General features: G+C 44.0%; 1 protein-coding gene across 3 annotated transcripts in view; it reads left to right on the forward strand.

Annotated features, from left to right (window-relative positions):
* Positions 1-22,654, forward strand: part of LOC138349535 (N-chimaerin-like) — a 109,095-nt gene that overhangs the window by 57,672 nt on the left and 28,769 nt on the right. For all 3 annotated transcript variants that reach the window (XR_011222049.1, XM_069300869.1, XM_069300870.1), the window contains one exon: positions 19,394-19,542. Coding sequence is in view for 2 of the 3 variants with exons in the window: in XM_069300869.1 (XP_069156970.1) it covers positions 19,394-19,542 (149 nt within the window). In the remaining variant the exon portion in view is untranslated. The remainder of the gene's footprint in view (positions 1-19,393; positions 19,543-22,654) is intronic.

A 22,654-nucleotide genomic window follows, 5' to 3' on the forward strand; every position in this document is an offset into this window, starting at 1 on the left:
TATGTGTACAGACGGTAGTTTCCTGCTAAAATTTAGGAATTTTTCTGGGGGGAGCCCCGTCGGCTCCCCGGAGCTATCCAGGCTGAATGGATATGTATAACTTTCTGGCATCAGTCAAAATGCTAGGAGATCTTGCTTACCGGGGACCATGAACCAGAACCTGGCCCCCTCAGAGAGGCACAAGGAGCAATGGCCTATAGAAACCCCTTTGTGGTTGGAAGCATTTTGTGTCTGCCATCGACCTGGATAGGCACCCACTTCGTCTAGAGACGAAGTGGAAAAAATGCTCAAGGAGCTAAATAAGAACAAAGCAGTTGGTCCAGATGGAGTTTCACCATGGGTTCTGAGAGAATGTGCACCTGAGCTCAGCATTCCTCTTCAACTCATTTTTCAGGCATCCCTGTTTACAGGAGTTGTAGCTGATGTGTGGAAAAAGGCAAACATAGTTCAAATCTACAAAAGTGGAAGCAGGGAAGACCCCCCTTAATTATAGACCTGTATCATTGACAAGTGTAATAGTCAAAATATTGGAAAAAATAATTAAATCTAAATGGGTAGAACACCTGGAGAGAAATGATATAATATCAGACAGACAGTATGGTTTTCGATCTGGAAGATCCTGTGTATCGAATTTACTCAGTTTCTATGATCGAGCAACAGAGATATTACAGGAAAGAGATGGTTGGGTTGACTGCATCTATCTGGACCTAAAAAAGGCTTTCGACAGAGTTCCACATAAGAGGTTGTTCTGGAAACTGGAAAATATTGGAGTAGTGACAGGTACGCTTCTAACATGGATGAAAAATTTTCTGACTGATAGAAAAATGAGGGCTGTGATCAGAGGCAATGTATCGGACTGGAGAAATGTCACAAGTGGAGTACCACAGCGTTCAGTTCTTGCATCAGTGATTGTTGTCTACATAAATGATCTACCAGTTGGTATACAGAATTATATGAACATGTTTGCTGATGATGCTAAGATAATAGGAAGGATAAGAAACTTAAATGATTGTCATGCCCTTCAAGAAGACCTGAACAAAATAAGTACATGGAGCGCCACTTGGCAAATGGAATTTAATGTTACTAAATGCCATGTTATGGAATGTGGAATAGGAGAACATAGACCCCACACAACCTATATATTATGTGAGAAATCTTTAAAGAATTCTGATAAAGAAAGAGATCTAGGGGTGGTTCTAGATAGAAAACTATCACCTGAGGACCACATAAAGAATATTGTGCGAGGAGCCTATGCCACGCTTTCTAACTTGAGAATTGCTTTTAAATACATGGATGGCGATATACTAAAGAAATTGTTCACGACTTTTGTTAGGCCAAAGCTAGAAAATGCAGCAGTTGTGTGGTGCCCATATCTTAAGAAGCACATCAACAAACTGGAAAAGGTGCAAAGACATGCTACTAAGTGGCTCCCAGAACTGAAGGGCAAGAGCTACGAGGAGAGGTTAGAGGCATTAAATATGCCAAAACTAGAAGACAGAAGAAAAAGAGGTGATATGATCACTACATACAAAATAGTAACAGGAATTGATAAAATCGATAGGGAAGATTTCCTGAGACCTGGAACTTCAAGAACAAGAGGTCATAGATATAAACTAGCTAAACACAGATGCCGAAGAAATATAAGAAAATTCACTTTCGCAAACAGAGTGGTAAACGGTTGGAACAAGTTAGGGGAGAAGGTGGTGGAGGCCAAGACCGTCAGTAGTTTCACAGCGTTATATGACAAAGAGTGCTGGGAAGACGGGACACCACGAGCGTAGCTCTCATCCTGTAACTACACTTAGGTAAAAAAAGAAAGGTAGGCGCCCCAAAACAAACCCCTATTTTGGTGAAACTATTGCTACCGAAAGTCGAACGCATGGACAGAACCACCATCTGTGCAACCCCCCCCCCCCCTCCCCCCTCACCTGGAGGGGAAAGGAGGAGCCCCAGACCCTCCGTGCTGGCGATCCAACTGGTAGTTCTTGGCTGATGGAATTACTGGCCGGTCGAGTGCCTCTGGCTGTGGTTTTTGTTTCAGTTCTATGCCTTGTGGTGTGGACTGTCTTTACCGGTGGGGTGTGAGCCAGGAGTGAGATTCCACAGTACTCGGGCTGTATGCGCCTAGGGCTATCTTCCCTAAGTGCCCTGTAAGTACTGCCCTTGGGGCTTGGGGCCACCTTCCACAAGTCACCTTGGGTTCTACCTGTGCTGTGTCCTTTACTGCTCGGTACTAGGCCGCCCTTGGAGTCGGCTGGGGTTTTGTTGCCCTGGTTTGTCTCTGGGTAGGTGGTAGTTTTTGTCACTGGTAGGGGCGCGGGGTACTGCACAGCTAGTTTTCACCAATAACAGCGGCCTGCTCTGTTCTGCCTGGGTACAATGTCCTCTTGCGGGGTTTTTCTTTTGTTTTAGTTTGTGCCTGGGGGGGGGTCTGCCTTTATGGTCCCCCTTTACTGTTCTAGGTGTTTTTATTTTGATATTTTCTGTTGATGGTACTCCCTGCTTGGCCCACATGAGTGGACACGTCCCGGGGGTTCAGCTTTTAGAAGTTTGTTTGGTAGACTTGGGCGCCGGTTTGCGGTACCCTGCCTGGGCTTGCCTTAGCGTGTACCCAAGGCTAAGGGCCCCTGGGAAGCCCCACGGGGACTCCGTGGTCCTATGGGTGTGTCCCCGAAGTCCCCCCCCCCATGCATCTTGCAAGTTTGACGGTTGCTCTGTTCCCTTCTCTCAGGGTGACACTCACCGGTTGTGCCTCCGCCATGCTGCCTGTTGGGTCATTGTTTCTTATGACCTGGAGTCGTGCGACGGGTGTTGTCGGTACGCGCTCTCGTTCACCCAGGCCACTGGTCATGATAATCGGGTGCAGGCGGCTGTGGCGTTGCTTGCTAGGTGTAGGTTGCTGCAACGCTCTTGGTTGTTTGTGGCCCAGATGCCCCGAGGCTGCCCCATTTTGGTTGTTGGTGTCCGGACTTGGGAGTGGGGGTCGTTTCGCCTCTGGCTCCTTCTGCTCCTCGTCCTTCCCCTTCTGTTCTGCACACTTGCTTTCGGCTCCGAACTGTAGGCAGGTTTCGATATTGGAGCGGGGTCTGGTTGGGTTGAGACTCGGGCGGTCTCGGGGAATTTTCCTCTTCAGGGGTGGTGGCGGAGGCATTCGAGTCGGTTCCTCCAGCCGTGCCGTATGGGTCTGACCAGTGGGCTCCCTTCCTTAGTGTTTGTACAGCTGCCCCGACTTTTCCTTGTCAAGCTGGGGCTTTGGGCGGGTGCGGCTTGGCCCCAGGTTTGCCGTAGAGGTTCCCGGGGTTGCCTGGGGGCCTTGGCCCCCAGTTGCTCCTCTTGGGTCATTGTACCCTTGGTGAAGGGCTGGCAGTTGCTCAGAGTTGGGTTGTTTATTCCCCCTCTGTGTTCATGTTGGTTTCGGGTATACTCCTCCCTGGGTTCGATTCCGTGTCCCTTCGGGTTCGTTGGTCCCATTGTTCCTGGGGGTGTAATTACCTAAGTGTAGTTACAGGATGAGAGCTATGCTCGTGGTGTCCCGTCTTCCCAGCACTCTGTCATATAACGCTGTGAAACTACTGACGGTCTTGGCCTCCACCACCTTCTCCCCTAACTTGTTCCAACCGTCTACCACTCTGTTTGCGAAAGTGAATTTTCTTAGATTTCTTCGGCATCTGTGTTTAGCTAGTTTAAATCTATGACCTCTTGTTCTTAAAGTTCCAGGTCTCAGGAAATCTTCCCTATCGATTTTATCAATTCCTGTTACTATTTTGTATGTAGTGATCATATCACCTCTTTTTCTTCTGTCTTCTAGTTTTGGCATATTTAATGCCTCTAACCTCTCCTCGTAGCTCTTGCCCTTCAGTTCTGGGAGCCACTTAGTAGCATGTCTTTGCACCTTTTCCAGTTTGTTGATGTGCTTCTTAACACTTTCGCCCGGGCATGACGCAGCATTGCGTCGTCCGTTTACTGTCGGTAATGCCGGGGATGACGCAGCATTGCGTCATCCACTTTAAATAATCTCCAAAAATCAGGTTTTTATCTGATTTTTTTGGGACTGGTTTTAAAATGCGCGCCAATGTCTTCCCATTTTCCTTGTTGCACCTCGTGGCCCGCAGGCAGCTCGGCACACGCCGTGGGCCCATTGTTTTCGCTCCACTGTTGTGACCAATGTCGCCTCCCCTCGCATCTCAAACGTGTGAACATTTCGGCTATTTTCCGTGGCTATATTTCTTACTGCGGCTTTACAAACTATCTACGCTTACTCCACGATGGATAGTGATCATGAACAAGGCCCTTCCAGGAATAAAATTGCGAAAGAAAGGCTTGAAAAGGGCGGGAATTGGGAGCGTAGCTGGAAGGCGTCTGAGCGCTCACTCGCGGCTAACGTGTGGCCCGTCTTCAACTCGTCGGCGGGTGGAGCGTGACCAGGTTTTTTTATTTTATATGCAAATGTTCCTCTAGAGAATTCTATTGCGAACCCATTGAGACCAAAATGAAAGACCTAGGACGAAAATTGAGGTGACCAGAGTGAAAATAATGAAAACATTTTATCGCCTTTGCGCGCTCCTGCGTAACTTGTTCACACTTTCTCTGTTTGCTGCGGGTAATTAGCCAGGCTTTTGGAGTTTATATGCATTTAGTGCTGTAGAGAATTCTATTGCGAACACAATGATACCAAATTTAATCTCGTAGAGCGAGAATTAAGGTGACAAAGTTGAAGAGAGTATACACTTTTCAGAATTTACGCGCGCTCCCGTGACACCCTGGGTCCCATATCGCACAGTTGAAGGGTGGCGCGAGGGGTACGCCAAAGTGTTAAGATATGGGCACCACACAACTGCTGCATATTCTAGCTTTGGCCTAACAAAAGTCGTGAACAATTTCTTTAGTATATCGCCATCCATGTATTTAAAAGCAATTCTGAAATTAGAAAGCGTGGCATAGGCTCCTCGCACAATATTCTTTATGTGGTCCTCAGGTGATAGTTTTCTATCTAGAACCACCCCTAGATCTCTTTCTTTATCAGAATTCTTTAAAGATTTCTCACATAATATATAGGTTGTGTGGAGTCTATGTTCTCCTATTCCACATTCCATAACATGGCATTATTAACATTAAATTCCATTTGCCAAGTGGTGCTCCATATACTTATTTTGTCCAGGTCATCTTGAAGGGCGTTCGCCTCCTTTTGCTTACCCTTTTCGCGTTTACGTTGCGATACTGTTCCCTTCTTATCAGGGTCCCTGCGTGTCCCTTGATCAGGGGTATATTTTTGTCCATATGTACCTCCATGCGTTTGTGCTTGTTTGTCGTGGTTCTCATTGGTTCGTGTGTCTCTTCGTACCTTTCAATATTATTGGAACGTCTGTTGACTTCCGATGTGGATTCCCTCTGGTATTTTGTCGGCCTCGTTGGTTACCTTCCGTCCTCTGTCTGTCTTTCGCTTTGGTTTCGCCTGGTTTTGTTTTCACGTCATCTCTACTTCCAGTTTCAACGTTCCTAGTCTTCGTTACATACCCTTTCCCGGTGTTTGTACGATGTGTGTATACGATGTGTCTGTACATTCTGTATGTACAATGTGTGTCCGCCTGGTGTACAAGCCATGCCACCCAGTGGACGGGTGGCATGCCATCCTGGTATGTTACTCTGCTCGCCTGTGTTGTGGCACCATTGTGTGTCTGCTCTGCAGGTGAGATTGTCATGTCTGACGCCTCTGTCGGCCAGGTGCTGGTTCTTGACTTTTGATGGGGTGCTTGCCTAGTTGTGCTTGTGGGGTTGAACTCTGGCTCTTTGGTCCCATCTCTTTCCTGTCGGTTGACAGTTGTGCAGTTTCCAGAGAATCCTGGGCTCTGTCTTATCGACGTTTGCTTCTGTGGGTGGAGTCTGCCTCCATCATGTAGCTTCCTAGTGCTTTCTGCTTCGTGTCTCCTCTGACATTGATCAGGTTCTTTTTCATGTCTGTGGCTCCTTTGGCTACACAGCTTCCTCCTGTGTCCCCTTGTGCATACGAACATAAGGACATAAGAACAAAGGTAACTGCAGAAGGCCTATTGGCCCATACAAGGCAGCTCCTATTTATTATCACCCAATCCCACTCATATACATGTCCAACCCACGCTTGAAACAATCGAGGGACCCCACCTCCACTACATTACGCGGTACTTGGTTCCACTAATCAACAAACCTGTTACCGTACCAGTATTACTGAAGTCTTTCCTAAATCTAAACTTATCCAATTTATACCCTTTGTTTCGTGTACAAAACGTGCCACAAGGGTGGCATGTGCCACCCTTGGTCACTGCTTCATCCTTGTTTACTCTGTCTCTTCCCCACTTGGCCGGGTTGCGTCGATGGCTCCTAACAGGGGTATTTGGTGTGGTGTGTCGTGTTTGGTCACCTTGTGTGTGTCTTCAGTGACTTTCCTTTGTCCATGTATCTTGTTCTTTGTTGTCCTGTGGAGCTCTGCCCTGCATTTCGGTGCGTTTGGTTTCGTTGTCGGCACCTGGGTCTTTGCCCTATCTGGACACTCATTCCTTGCCTATCTTCGGTGCCTGACTGCACCCTGCTGTCCATGAGGTCCCTCGGGTATGTACGCCCTCCACTACACATTTTGTGGTTGGTCGTGTTCATTTCTTTCCGGCCGCTCCTTGGTCCATATTTGGGGTTTTCCTTGCCTATTTCTGTTTTTCCTCCTATGCAACACTTGACTGTGTATCTGGGTCGGTGCTTATTGACTATCCTGATGTTGGGTGCTCGGTTGGGCCTCTGTTCATGTTCAATTCCCAGCTTTTGAACTTCCCCAGTGTTCCATTTTGGTACTGAGTTCCTACTATTTTTCTTTGTGACTTACTGCAGGCTTCAGTGTTGCACTGTCTGTGGGGGGGGGTTGTGGACTTTCGATCTGCCGCTCCTGCCTTCCTGGTTCCTTTTCTTGGAACCGGTAGCTGGGTTCCGGTCCTGGCTCCGGTTTTTCTTTGTTCCTTTTCTGGAACGGGTGTGTTTGCTTTCCTGGGGTTCACGTCCTGCATAGTTCTACTCTTGGATGCCTCAGGGACGCTTGCGTCATTCTTCCTTGCTAGAGCTGGTTATGATGCCCCTTTGGGTTGCGGGGTCGCTGTTTTTCGATTAGCGTTTTGCGCTTTCATTCGTGGTGCTCATTTCTCGTCATTTGTGTCGGCACTGGTGGGTTCGTTGCTGGTCTCCCACCTGCGTGTTTCGTCTCAGGGTGGTGTGTGGTTTTCCTGGCGGTCCATCCGGTTTTCCTATCACTGCAAAGGGTCCTTTGGTCTCTGATAGGGTTGGCTTGTCTTCCCTTTGGGGTTGTTCCGGGACCGTCATCTGGGATCGTGTACTATCACCTCGTCTTGGGTGGTGCTGACAGAGCCGCTCCAGCTTGCGTTCAGTGTTGAGGTTCCTTCTGCTCCGTTCGCTTGCTGTCCTGGGCGTTGTTTCACCTCCGGCCTGCTCTCGAGTTCTGGTGCCATCCTGGTCGTTGGTCTGGGTGGTCTATTTTCTTCTCGTTTTGGTCTTTGGGTTGTTGCGTGGTTGGTCGGGCCGGGGGGGGGTGCTTCCTCTATTGTTCGGTTGCATTTTTTCGCTGTTCTCTGCACGTCTTGGCCTCTGGGGTCGTGGATGCGTTTTTGGTTGTTCGCGTTCCCTTCTTCTCTCGTTCCTGTTCGGGGGTTTGGGTCTGCAGGGTCTCTGTTTTGTCTGTGGTCTTAGTTTTTTTAGGCTAGGGCGCGAGGCGTCTGCCTCCCGGATCCTTCCCTATTTTCCTTATCTGTGGTAAGGTAGCTCTGGGGAACCAACGGGGCTCCCCCAGAAAACCAGCGTTGAATGTAATGAAACGCCATTTTCTAAGTGAGTCCCGGAGGCTCCCCGGCATCCCTCCCTCCCTCCGGTCGGCGGCGTTTTTTGCATATTTTGACATCCAGTCTAAGAACTGCCAGTTGGATCGTCGATGCGGAGGGTCTGGGGCTCACCCTTCCCCCTCCCGGGGAGGGGGGGTTGCGCAGACGGTGGCGCGGCGACGTGATGACGTCATGCTAGTTTGATAATTTTGTTTGGGAGTTCTGTCCACTCGTTTGGCTTTCGGTAGCAATGGTTTCACCAGAATAGGGGTTTGGGGCGCCTACCTTTCTGGGTGCCTATCCCGGTCGATGGCAGACATAGAATGCTCCCAACCACAAGGGGGTTTCTATAGGCCATTGCTCCCCTTGCCTCTCTGAGGGGACCAGGTTCTGGCCGTGGTCCCCTGTAGGCCCTAGAACTTCATACACATGACTGATGCCAAAGTCTGACATTAGCATATCAGCCTGGTAAAGCTCCGGGGAGCCTCCGGGTCTCACCCAGAAAATGACGTTTCATTACATTCAATGCTGGGTTTTTCCTGTAAAATCTCTGTGGCTCGATCATAGAAACTGAGTAAATTCGTTACACAGGATCTTCCAGATCGAAAACCATACTAACTGTCTGATATTATATAATTTTTCTCCAGGTGTTCTACCCATTAAGTTTTAATGATTTTTTCCAATATTTTGACTATTACATTTGTCAATGATACAGGCCTGTAATTTTTTTTTGGGGGGGGGGGGGGTCTTCTCTGCTGCCACTTTTGTAGATTGGAACTATGTTAGCTTTTTTCCACACATCTGCTACAACTCCTGTACACAGGGATGCCTGAAATATCAGTTGAAGTGGAATGCTTAGCTCAAGTGCACATTCTCTCAGAAGCCATGGTCAATGCTTTAGTGGGCTTTATCCTGTGGCAGCTTTACACTGCTACCTTAGTGCCGCCAGTTCTACTTTGGTGGGCACTTTGTGCATTGTTCTGGCTTCCCTATTCCATGGCTCAGGTATGTCAAGTTGTGCGCAGTTTCATTCAGTCTAGCCAGCCTTCAGTCTACCCTCGTGCTCATGCTGTCCATGTGTATGCTGCTCTGACGGCTGTTTTCGTTCATCTTTTGGGCCGATATTCGGACACGAGGGTTTTGTTGGGCAAATGAGGTCTTGGAGGCCTGGGGCCAGATTCACGATGCAGTTACGCAAGTACTTACGAATGTGTACATCTTTCCTCAATGTTTGACAGCTTTGGTTACATTTATTAAACAGTTTACAAGCATGAAAACTTCCCAATTAACTGTTGTTATAAACAGCCTCCTGGTGCTTCGTAGCTCATTAACTGTTTAATAATTGTCTACAAAGCTGCCAAAGATTGAGAAAAGATGGGCAGGTTCATAAGTGCTTGCATAACTGCTTCGGGAATCTGGCCCCTGGCATCTTGTCACTGTCCTTGGTTTCTTGGCGGCCTTGTGTTGCTTTGGGGCGTGTGTCATGGTCATCTATGTCTTCTTCGGTAGTTAGCTTCAGGGAGCCGACGCGGCTGTTATGGCTCCCATATAATAATATGGCTAGTGATCCACAGCATCGCTGGAAAACATAGCCTGGCCAATAATCAATAAATGTCTAGGGTATACAAGGGTTAGCAAAAACTATTCCAGTTTACTGGGGCATATAGCATAGGATACCATAAGAAAATTACAATCTCAGTAACTCACATTCTATTACTTCATCCAGCTTCTTAAAGTTTTGCATGCTCATCAACAGGCCTCAAAACTGCATACACTTAACACTAGCTGACATGAGGCTCTATCCTGGTGCAGTGGGGCAATAGTGCCTTTTATTCTGATAATACCAATACAGGATGGTGGTGTCACAATCATTAACAAGTGAGGTTGAGGAATCAATATCATACATAGCACAATGACATCACTTAAGATCCTCAGGTACCCACCTCAATAATATATATAAAAGCACCTACTACCTGGTATAAATGATGCACAACGGTAAAAATAATCCATGGTAAACACTACTGCATAATATTAAATATCCTAGCAGTCAATATAAATAAGGCCACTAAAACCCGTACCGGGGCGACGAGTCTGAGGAAATGACTGGGCCGGGGCGATGAGTCGGAGGAAATGGAATTGGAACAGAAAGATAAAGAAAAATCCTAAATATTTTTTTCACATACGCAAAATCAAAATAAAAAACCTCCACCAGTATTGAACCTTTAATTACAACTGAAGGTACGTACACAGAGGACAACAAAGAAATTAGTGAAATTCTAAGAAGCCAGTATAAAGCTATGTTTAGCATACCAATAAACAACATGAAAGTTGATGATCAAGACAGCTTCTTTATGAATGTCATTCAAGCTGCAGATAATATAACGGATATTAACACAAACTCGAAAGACTTTGAAAGAGAAATGGACAATATGCCCATGCACTCAGCTCCTGGGCCGGACTCGTGGAATTCAATATTCATTAAGAAATGTAAAGTACCAGTAGCGCGAGCGCTCAGCATAATATGGAGAAAGAGCCTGGATACAGGGGAGATACCAGCTGCACTTAAATCTGCAGATATAGCTCTTCAACACAAGGGAGGTAGTAAAGCCTTGGCAAAAAAAATTATAGACCAGTTGCATTAACATCACACTTAACCACCGTGCTGCGCCGAGTTTATTGTGAAATTCCCGCGGTGCGCATGAAATAAAGTGTTCCCCCCAAAAATATTTTCTTAGTAAAATGATAAATTCCCTTCCCTGAACATGTCTATGTAAAAATAAATACCAAATTCCACTTACTTTGGCTGTGGGGACATGGACAAGGTGCGCTGTGACATCATCAGGGCCTGGTCGCCCGTGTGTGAATCGCCCAGACACGGTCATAAGAACATAAGAACATAAGAACAAAGGTAACTGCAGAAGGCCTATTGGCCCATACGAGGCAGCTCCTATTCTATAACCACCCAATCCCACTCATATACTTGTCCAACCCGTGCTTGAAACAATCGAGGGACCCCACCTCCACAATGTTACGCGGCAATTGGTTCCACAAATCAACAACCCTGTTACTGAACCAGTATTTACCCAAGTCTTTCCTAAATCTAAACTTATCCAATTTATATCCATTGTTTCGTGTTCTGTCCTGTGTTGATACTTTTAATACCCTATTAATATCCCCCCGGTTATGTCCATTCATCCACTTGTAAACCTCTATCATGTCACCCCTAACTCTTCGCCTTTCCAGTGAATGCAACTTAAGCTTTGTTAATCTTTCTTCATCTGAAAGATTTCTAATTTGGGGAATTAACTTAGTCATCCTACGCTGGACACGTTCAAGTGAATTTATATCCATTCTATAATATGGCGACCAAAACTGAACTGCATAATCTAAATGGGGCCTAACTAGAGCAAGATATAGCTTGAGAACCACACCAGGTGTCTTGTTACTAACGCTGCGATTAATAAATCCAAGTGTCCGATTTGCCTTATTACGAACATTTATGCATTGATCCTTTTGTTTTAAATTCTTACTAATCATAACTCCCAGATCCCTTTCGCAATCCGACTTCGCAATCACAACACCATCTAGCTCGTATCTTGTAACTCTATCATCATTACCTAACCTCAGAACTTTACATTTATCAGCATTAAACTGCATCTGCCAATCCTTTGACCATTTCAAAACCCTATCTAGATCAACTTGAAGTGATAGTGAGTCCTCCTCCGAATTAATTTCCCTACCGATTTTCGTATCATCGGCAAATTTGCAAATGTTGCTACTCAAACCTGAATCTAAATCATTTATATATATTATAAACAACAGAGGTCCCAGGACAGAGCCTTGAGGCACTCCACTTACAACATTTTCCCACTCTGACTTGATTCCATTTATACTAACTCTCTGTTTCCTTTGGTATAGCCATGCCCTAATCCAGCTTAATATAGCACCCCCAATACCATGAGACTCTATTTTTTTAATCAGTCTTTCATGTGGCACTGTATCAAAAGCTTTGCTAAAGTCAAGGTATACAACATCGCAATCCTTACCACTATCAACTGCCTCAACAATGCTAGAATAAAAAGATAACAAATTTGTTAAACATGAACGGCCATTTATAAAACCATGTTGCGACTCAATTATTAATTTATGTTTTTCAAGATGAAGACGAATTTTATTTGCTATTATAGATTCGAGTAACTTTCCCACAATAGACGTTAGGCTAATTGGTCGATAGTTAGACGCAAGTGATCTATCTCCTTTCTTAAAAACTGGTATCACATTAGCAACTTTCCAAAACTCTGGCACTCTGCCTGACTCTATTGATTTATTAAATATGGTTGACAGTGGGTCACAAAGCTCCTCTTTGCATTCTTTAAGCACCCTAGCAAACACTTCATCCGGCCCTGGGGATTTGTTTGGTTTGAGTTTTACTATTTGTTTAAGAACATCCTCCCTGGTAACTGCTAAACTCGTCAACCTGTCCTCGTCCCCACCCACATAGACTTGTTCGGCTGAAGGCATATTGTTAAGTTCCTCTTTAGTAAATACAGATACAAAATATTTATTAAAAATACTACTCATCTCTTCATCACTATCTGTTATTTGACCTGTCTCAGTTTTTAATGGACCTATCCTTTCTCTAGTCTTAGTACGATATAACTGAAAAAACCCTTTAGGATTTGTCTTTGCTTGCCCTGCTATGCGAACTTCATAGTTTCTTTTTGCTTTCCTTATCTCTTTTTTAACATTTCTAACCAGTTGTACGAATTCCTGTTCTAAAGTGACCTCACCATTTTTAATCCTTTTGTACCAAGCTCTCTTTTTACCTATAAGGTTCTTCAAATTCTTTGTTATCCACTTTGGGTCATTAGTATACGATCTATTCAATTTGTATGGTATACTACGTTCCTGTGCTTTGTTTAGAATATTCTTAAATAAGTTATATATTGAATCCACATCGAAATCCCCATTTAAGTCACCTATCGCTGGGTTCATGTCTCGCTCCAAGACCGGCCCACACCCCATACCCAAGCCTTTCCAATCAATTTGACCCAAAAAATTTCTTAGGCTATTAAAATCAGCTTTTCGAAAATCTGGCACTTTAACAGAATTTTCTCCTACTGGTCTATTCCATTCTATGCTAAATCTGATTTCTTTGTGATCACTGCTCCCTAGCTCACTCCCTATTTCGATGTCATTAATTTGCGTTTCCCTGTTAGTTAACACTAAATCTAAAATATTATTTTCCCGTGTTGGTTCCTTAATGTGTTGCGTAAGAAAGCAATCGTCAATTAATTCTAGAAAATCTTCTGCTTCACTATTCCCTGTTTTGTTCAACCAGTTTATTCCGCTAAAATTAAAGTCACCCATGACATAAATACTGTTAGATCTAGATGCTCTAGATATTTCATCCCATAGATGCTTTGCTTCCATTCTGTCTAAATTTGGTGGCCTATATATTACTCCTATTATAATATTATTAGCTTTTTCGTTTAATTCAATCCAAATAGTTTCTGTGTGTGGCTCTGTTTTGATTCCCTCTTTGAGACTACATTTCAAATTGTCCCTAACATATATGGCTACTCCACCTCCTCGTCTAATATATCTATCTGTGTGAAATAGTTTAAATCCATATATTTGATATTCAGCTAATAGTTCTCTATTTTCTACATTCATCCACGTTTCGGTAAGTGCAATAATATCTATTTTTTCTGTGCAGACAAGAGCATTTAATTCGTTAATTTTATTTCTTAGACTTCTACTGTTAGTGTAATATACCCTAAGTGAATTGTTATTTTGCGGACCTTCTCTTTCCCTGATCGTTTTGCCAATTCCTTTCTCCCACAAACACATACTTTTATTACCTCCTTCCTCCAAATCAATTCCCATACCTCTATCTACTAACAGTTTAAACCCAAACAAACACCTCTAACCACTTCTTCTAGCGAGTTCGCAACAGCAACAACCCCAGCTCTCGATAGATGCACCCCATCACGAGCATACATTTCATTTCTTCCATAGAAGTGTTCCCAGTTGTCTATGAAAGATATTGCATTTGATTTGCAATATCTTTCCAGCCGGCAATTGACACCAAGTGCCCTCGATATCCATTCATTTCCCACTCCCTTTCTTGGAAGAATGCCACATATGATCGGGATTCCTCCCTTGCTCCTAACTAACTCTATGGCTGTTTTATACCTCTGAATCAGTTCCTCACTCCTGACTCGACCAACATCATTTCCTCCCACGCTAATGCAAATAATGGGATTGTTCCCATTACCAGCCATAATATCATTCATGTTGTTTATAATATCACCAATGCCAGCTCCGGGATAGCAAACCCTTAACCTGTTCCCCCTATCTCTAGCACAAAACGTTCTATCCAAATACCTTATCTGGGAATCTCCCACAACTAATGTTTGCTTAGGTACTTCCTTTACTTTCTGTCCCACAACTAATGTTTGCTTAGGTACTTCCTTTACTTTCTGTCATGCGGTCATTCAAGCACCGGGTGTTGCCACAAATATATTTTCAATTATTTATTTTATGTATTTCCAATGCAGTTTTATTTGTTTTTTATTGTATATGATGCATATTTGTGTCCTTTACAATATGTATACAGTAGAACGTTCATAATGATCCATGGAACTGTGACACATATGTGTCAGTAATGTGTCCACAATAAATGCTTATTGTCGCAATATTACCTGTTAAAAATTCACTAAAATTACAATATGTACAGTTTCACACACTATTTACACAGTAACACACTAAGTACTTCGGAAATGAGTAATAATCAACGAAGTAGTCCATGGTACACAGCGCGACTTTGCTCTCAGTGCACCAGGTACAGATAAATTTTCTCTTCCTGTTTCTTCATTCTGTGTGCTTGCAAATAATGCACTCATGTACACCCTTGGCTTTAGTACTTGTAGGGTGTATGTAGCCAAGCTTGTAAAGCATGAGGTAGTATTGAAAAAGATTATAGGAAAAGATCAATTTGTAAGGTAGTCTTGAAAAGATCGCTTTGTATGGTCCCACACAGGAAGCGTTTCAGCTTACCTCAAGAGTGTCCGTAGTCAGAAAGAGATTCAGCTAGCCTCAAAGAGTGTCCGTCAGTTAGGAAGAGATTCAGGTATTCTTGAAAATATTTATGGAAACCACCACCATGACAGCCGCTAAAACTGTTCATCTATGCTACTTGTATCAGATGCATCATCACTGAACGCAGAAAACGATTCATCTATGTATCATCTAAATTTACAGTCTCCGTGGTGTAGTGGTAAGACACTCGCCTGGCGTTCCGCGAGCGCTTTGTCATGGGTTCGTATCCTGTCCGGGGAGGATTTACTGGGCGCAAATCCTTAACTGTAGCCTCTGTTGATCAGTCCAGCAACCAGGAGGCCTGGTCGACGACCGGGCCGCGGGGACGCTGAGCCCCGGAAGCACCTCAAGGTAACCTCTGTTTAACGCAACAGTAAAATGTGTACTTGGTTGTAACAACGATTCTTCGCGGCGGGGATCGTATTCCAGGGACCTGCCCGAAACGCTACACGTACTAGTGGCTGTACAAGAATGTAACAACTCTTGTATATATCTCAAAAAAAAAAAATAAAAATAGATTGGAGATAGTATAGGATTGCAAGGGTGACGCTGAGCTGCAACTGGATACGCTTGCTGTATCATCCTCATAGGTGCTGTATCACTTGCATCCGACCTTTGTGTTAGGTCCTTATTGCGCCTAGCTTCACCAATATTATGACCCTTATGTTCTTCAAACAATAAGGTTTGAATTTCACCGACAGAGCGTTAATCTTTCAACACCGCGTCGGACAGGTGTTTGGGAGCCAGAGGCGCGTGCGCCATCCATGGTTGCTCATTCAGTACTAACCCAGCCAGCAGCCCTAGGGCATTCTGGGAATTTTTTCCAAGATGGCTGCCTCTCACTAGAGGTCCTAAGAGTCCATTTCGTACACAACCAACCTCTTACACATTTAGAATTGGTACCGAAAAATCAAAAAGAGTTTTCTCGGTTGGCGCAGTTTCCCGCCGACCGAGAATACTCGGTTGGTGCAGTTAAGTGGTTAATAAAAGTTTTTGAAAAGAGTGATTAGGAATCAAATTTCTAGTTTTATGGAAAATAATGAGTTACACAACCCAGGACAACATGGATTTAGAGCAGGAAGATCCTGTCTGTCACGGTTACTCAACCACTATGACAAAATCACAGAAGCTCTAGAAGAAAAGCAAAATGTAGATGGCGTATACACAGACTGTGCAAAGGCATTCGACAAATGTGATCATGGAGTGATTACACACAAAATGAGGTCAATGGGAATAACTGGTAAAGTAGGACGCTGGATACTCAATTTCCTGTCGAATAAAACACAAAGAGTAACAGTCAATCAAATGAAATCGAGCCCAAGCACAGTTAAAAGCTCTGTACCTCAAGGTACAGTCCTTGCACCACTGCTTTTCCTTATTCTCATGTCAGATATAGACAAAAATACAAGTCACAGCTTCGTGTCATCCATTGCAGATGATACAAAAATCAGCATGGAAATTACCTCTGCTGAAGACATTGAAAACTACATGCAGATATCAACAAAGTTTTCGATTGGGCAGCAGAAAATAACATGATGTTTAACATTGATAAATTTCAGGTAATCAGGTACGGCAAAAATGAGGATCTGAAACATAATACAGGGTACAAAACACAATCGAATCTGCCCATAGTAGGAAAATAGCATGTCAAGGATTTGGGGATAATGATGTCTGACGACCTAACGTTTAGGGAGTATAACCAAGCAAATATTGCGTTAACCAGAAAAATGATAGGATGGATTACAAGAACTTTCAAGTCCAGAGATCCTATCACAATGGTTGTACTCGTCAAGTCACTTGTGTTGTCCCACCTTGAGTACTGCTCAGTACTCACTTGCCCCTTCAGAGCAGGAGAGATTGCTGAAATAGAGGGAATGCAGAGAACATATACGGCACGCATAGACAAGATAAAGCACCTAAATTATTGAGATCGTTTCAAAGCCCTCCAAATATACTCCCTAGAAAGAAGACGAGAGAGATACCAAATAATATACACATGGAAAATACTGGAGGGCCAGGTCCCAAATCTACACAGTAAAATAACAACGTACTGGAGTGAACGATATGGAAGAATATGCAGAATTGAACCAGTAAAGAGCAGAGGTGCCATAGGCACAATTAGAGAACACTGTATAAACATTTGAGGTCCACGGTTGTTCAACACCCTCCCAGCGAGCATAAGAAATATTGCCGGAACAACAGTGAACGTCTTCAATAGGAAACTAGAATGTTTCCTCCAAGGAGTGCCGGACCAACGGGGCTGTGGTGGGTATGTGGGCCTGCAGGCCACTCCAGGCAATAGGCTTGTGGACCAAACTCTCACAAGTCAAGCCTGGCCTCGGGCCGGGCTTGGGGAGTAGAAGAACTCCCAGAACCCCATCAACCAGGTATCAACCAGGTTAGCGCCTACCAGAGCCCTCCCTCGATGTGTTCACGGATTCATCGTCTCTTGGCTGGCGCTTTGTGACCAGTGCTCACCAGGGACAGTGGGGTCCGGCTTTCCATCGGGCTCACAGCACGGTGAGGGGGTTTGCAGCTGTGTGGCTGTCACTCTGGAGGATTCAGGTCACTCGTGGATCAATGATTTGGCTCCATTCAGACTGTTCCCTGGTGGTTCATTGCCTGAACCGAGGGGTTCCATGCGGTCCTTGGCTCTTTGGAGCTGGTCGCTTCGGGTGACTCACATGCTGAGTTTTCGGGGTTTGGCTCTCCTGGCGGTTCACTTTTGGGGTGTGTCTAATGTCCTGGCAAACGGCCTATCCACGGAATGGATGGTCAACGTCAACTCGTTCAGTTAGCTCTGTCAGATGTTCGGGCCTCCGGAAGTGGATCTCTTTGCGTCTGTGTGGTCGAGGCGTTTCCCGGTATACACGGCACCGTTCCCCAACTGCTAGGCCGTCGAGGTCGACACCTCCAGGCAGGACTGGGCGAGGTGTGGTTACCTGTACAGTACAACCTCGATTCAACGAATCTCCATCTAGTTTGCACACTTTTCAGGCCGGATTTACTCACCCGGTTTGACAAACAATTGTTCGCCGAAGTGGGGGGATGTTTTGATTTGCTTACGATGTCGAGACAGAGTTCACAGACTGGTGGAAAACTTTCCCATTCTATCACAGATTACAATTAAAAATCCGCTCATATGACAAGTTGGACCACACAAGTGGACCGCACAAGTGGACCACACAAGTAGACCACACAAGTGGACCGCCCATGTGGACCACAAGTGGACCGCACATATGGACCACAAGTGGTCCACAAGCTTACGATGTTGGGACAGAGTTCACAGAGTGGTGGAAAACTGTCTTATTTTATCTATAATTAATATTTCCTTCATAAGACAAGTTGGATCACATAAATGGACAACACAACAAGTGAACCATATGAACCAAACAAGCCAGAATGGTCCACACAACAAGTAAATCATATTAACCAAACACCAGCCAGAGTGGTCCACACAAGTGAATGACTGAGTTTCAATGATTTTCGTTCACTGATTTGTGGCACACATATCTTTGTAAATTAATTTAAAGGCTGAAGCGTGAATAGCTTGCTAATGTGTTGAAATCTTCTTATATACATTTTCTGTGATGAAACAAGATGAGTGAGGGTGGACAGATAGGGGAATACTGTACTGTAAACCTCACTGTAACTCACTTGGTGGGGGGGTGGGGTGCAGACAGCGGCGTTGCAACGTTACGATATCATGCTCGTTTGGGGAGTTTTTTTTTTTTTTTTTTTTTTTTTTGAGATATATACAAGAGTTGTTACATTCTTGTACAGCCACTAGTACGCGTAGCGTTTCGGGCAAGTCCTTAATCCTATGGTCCCTGGAATACGATCCCCTGCCGCGAAGAATCGTTTTTTCATCCAAGTACACATTTTACTGTTGCGTTAAACAGAGGCTACAGTTAAGGAATTGCGCCCAATAAATCCTCCCCGGCCAGGATACGAACCCATGACATAGCGCTCGCGGAACGCCAGGCGAGTGTCTTACCACTACACCACGGAGACTGCTAAACCACTGTTTAGTTCTGTCCACTCGTTCGGTTTTCAGTAGCAATATTTTCACCAGAATTGGAGGTTTGTTTTGGGGCGCATATCTTTCCGGATGCCAGACCCGGTCGAAAGCAGATATAGAATACTCCCAACCACATGGGGGTTTCTATAGGCCATTGCTCCTCATGCTTCTCTGAGGGGGGCCAGGTTCTGGCTCGTGGTCCCTGGTAGGCAAGAACTCCATGCACTTTAACTGATGCCAGAAAGCTAATAGTTACATATCAGGCTGGATAGCTCTGGGGAGCCGCTGGGGCTCACCCAGAAAATGGCATTTCATTACATTTAACGCTGGTTTTTGGAAGCTTCTGAAATTAGCATGCACATGTCAGCCTATATTGGACTAAATATTTCACTAATTTTGGTCATAAATTTTTTTATTGCAGAATAACCAGGCAAATGACAAAGCAGACACCTCAATATTTTATGTAACGACTCCAGTGGATCCAGTAATAGTAAATATTGCAGACTCTCCAGAGGTTACCACGCAGCGCCCGCATCGCTTTGTCATCAGTACATTCACTGGACTCCACTGGTAATATGTGTGTGTAATTACCTAAGTGTAGTTACAGGATAAGAGCTATGCTCATGGTGTCCCGTCTACCCAGCACTCTTTGTCATATAACGCTTTGAAACTACTGATGGTTTTGGCCTCCACCACCTTCTCACCTAACCTGTTCCAACCCTCTACCACTCTATTTGCGAAAGTGAATTTTCTTATATTTCTTCGGCATCTGTGTTTAGCTAGTTTAAATCTATGACCTCTTGTTCTTAAAGTTCCAGGTCACAGGAAATCTTCCCTATCGATTTTATTAATTCCTGTTACTATTTTGTATGTAGTGACCATATCACCTCTTTTTCTTCTGCCTTCTACTTTTGGCATATTTAATGCATCTAAGCTCTCCTCGTAGCTCTTGGACTTGAGTTCTGGGAGCCACTTAGTAGCATGTCTTTGCACCTTTTCCAGTTTGTTGATGTGCTTCTTAAGATATGGGCACCACACAACCGCGGCATATTCTAGCTTTGGCCTAACAAAAGTCGTAAACAATTTCTTTAGTATATCACCATCCATGTATTTAAAAGCAATTCTGAAGTTAGAAAGCGTGGCATAGGGTCTTTGCACAATATTCTTTATGTGGTCCTCAGGTGATGGTTTTCTATCTAGAACCACCCCTAGATCTCTTTCTTTCTCAGAATTCTTTAAAGATTTCTCACATAATATATAGGTTGTGTGGGGTCTATGTTCTCCTATTCCACATTCCATAACATGGCATTTATTAACATTAAATTCCATTTGCCAAGTGGTGCTCCATATACAGTGGTACCTCGCATAACGATCGCCCCAAAAGACGAACATTTTGGGTAACGAACGGCCCGATCGGCGTCAAATCGTCCCGTATGACGAACGCTGGTTTGAGTAACGTCAACACCACATGGTGGGCCAGGTGGGGTCGCGCTGCTTCTTGCACATTCTTAGACGCCTCCGACGATGCACATAAATTATGTTGTTCTTGTTTAAAGATGCTAATGATACTGGGATATAAAAGGGTGACTGCTGAGATGTTGCAAAGCATTGACGTTTTTGTAGGAAAAAAGAAATGAAATGTCTGATATACAACAAATGTCAAAAAGGTTCATTCGGTGTTCGGCAGGTAGGCTGCTCCATTATAACAATCTTTCTTTGTTTCAAATGTGTTCCATTTGTTTTGTATTTGTCATTTACGTCTCAATAATGGAGAAGCCTACCTTACATACACTGAATAAACCATTATGACATTTTCCTTTCTTCAAATGTGTTCAATATTTATTTTTCATTTGTCTTATAGCAAAATGTTCGTTCGGTGGTCGGCAGGTAGGCTGCTCCATGTTTCTTACATACAAAAAACGTAAATAATAAAAAAATGAAGATTTTTGAAAACCAGTACAAATGTCAAAAAGGTTCGTTCGGTCGTCTACAGGTCGGCTGCTCCATGTTTCTTAAATAAAAAAAAAAAAAACGAAAAATAAAAGAACTGTTGAAACAATTTGAAAAATGGACAAATGCCATAAAGGTTCGTTCAGTGTTTGTCGGGTAGGCTGCTCCATTATTGAGACATAAGTGACAAATACAAAACAAATGGAACACATTTGAAACAAAGAAAGATTGTCATAATGGAGCAGCCTACCCAACAAACACTGAACGAACCTTTTGCTATAACGAATATGAAAGACAAGGGCTGCTGGCTGGGTTAGTACTGCGTGAGCAACCATTTGTGGCACACGTGCCTCTGGCTCTCAAACACCTGTCCCACACGGTGTTGAAAGACTGCGCTCAGTCGGTGCAATTCAGACCCTATTGTTTGAAGAACATAAGGGTCATAACATTGGTGAAGCTAGGCGCAATAAGGGCTTAACACAACGGTCGGATGCCAGTGATACAGCACCTATGAGGATGATACAGCGAGCGTATCCAGTTGTAGCTCTGAGCCCCACCCTTGCCATCTCGAATTTATATAGATGATACATAGATGAATCGTTTTCTGCGTTCAGTGATGATGCATCTGATACAAGTAGCATAGATGAACAGTGTTAGCAGCTTCCATGGTGGTGTTGTTCATTGATATTTTCAAGAATACCTGAATCTCTTCCTGACTGATGGACACTCTTTGAGGCTAGCTGAATCTCTTCCTGACTGATGGACACTCTTTGAGGCTAGCTGAATCTCTTCCTGTGTGGGACCTTACAAAGCGATCTTTTCAAGACTACCTTACAAATTGAGCTTTTCCTATAATCGTTTCAATACTACCATATGCTTTACAAGCTTGGCTACATACCACCTACAAGTACTAAAGCCAAGGGTGCACGCGAGTGCGTTATTTGCAAGCACACAGAACGATGAAACAGGAAACGAAAATCTATCTGTAGCTGGTGCAAGGAGAGCAAAGTCGCGCTGTGTACCATGGACTACTTCATTGACTATTACGCACCTCCAAAGTACTGAGTGTGTAATACAGTGTATTATTGTGTAAATAATATGTGAAACTGTACATATTGTAATTTTAGTGAATTTTTACCACGTAATATTGTGACAATAAACATTTATTGTGGACACATTACTGACACATGTATCACAGTTTCATGGACAATTATGAACATTCTACTGTATACATAATGTAAAGGTCACAAATATGCATCATATACGATAAAAGAAACAAATAAAACCGCATTGGAAATGCATAGAAAAAATATTTGAAAATATATTTGTGGCAACACGCGGTGCTTGAATGGCCTGCGCGACCGTGTCTGGGAGCTTCACACACGGGCGACCAGCCCCTGATGACGTCACAGCGCACCTTGTCGACTTCCTCACAGCCAAAGTAAGTGGAATTTGGTAATTATTTTTACATAGACATGTTCAGGGACGGTAATTTATCATTTTGCAAAGAAAAATGATATTTTGGGGAACATTTGATGTCATGCACACTGGGGGAATTTCACAATAAACACAGTGCATCACACTGGTTATATGGGGGACACTCGTTTTGTATGACGTCCGTTTCACATGACGAACATGGAACGGATTAAATTCGTTATGCGAGGTACCACTGTACTTATTTTATCCAGGTCATCTTGAAGGGCATGACAATCATCTAAGTTTCTTATCCTTC

Source organism: Procambarus clarkii, chromosome 44 (assembly GCF_040958095.1).
Source record: "Procambarus clarkii isolate CNS0578487 chromosome 44, FALCON_Pclarkii_2.0, whole genome shotgun sequence".
Taxonomy (NCBI): Eukaryota; Metazoa; Arthropoda; class Malacostraca; order Decapoda; family Cambaridae; genus Procambarus; species Procambarus clarkii.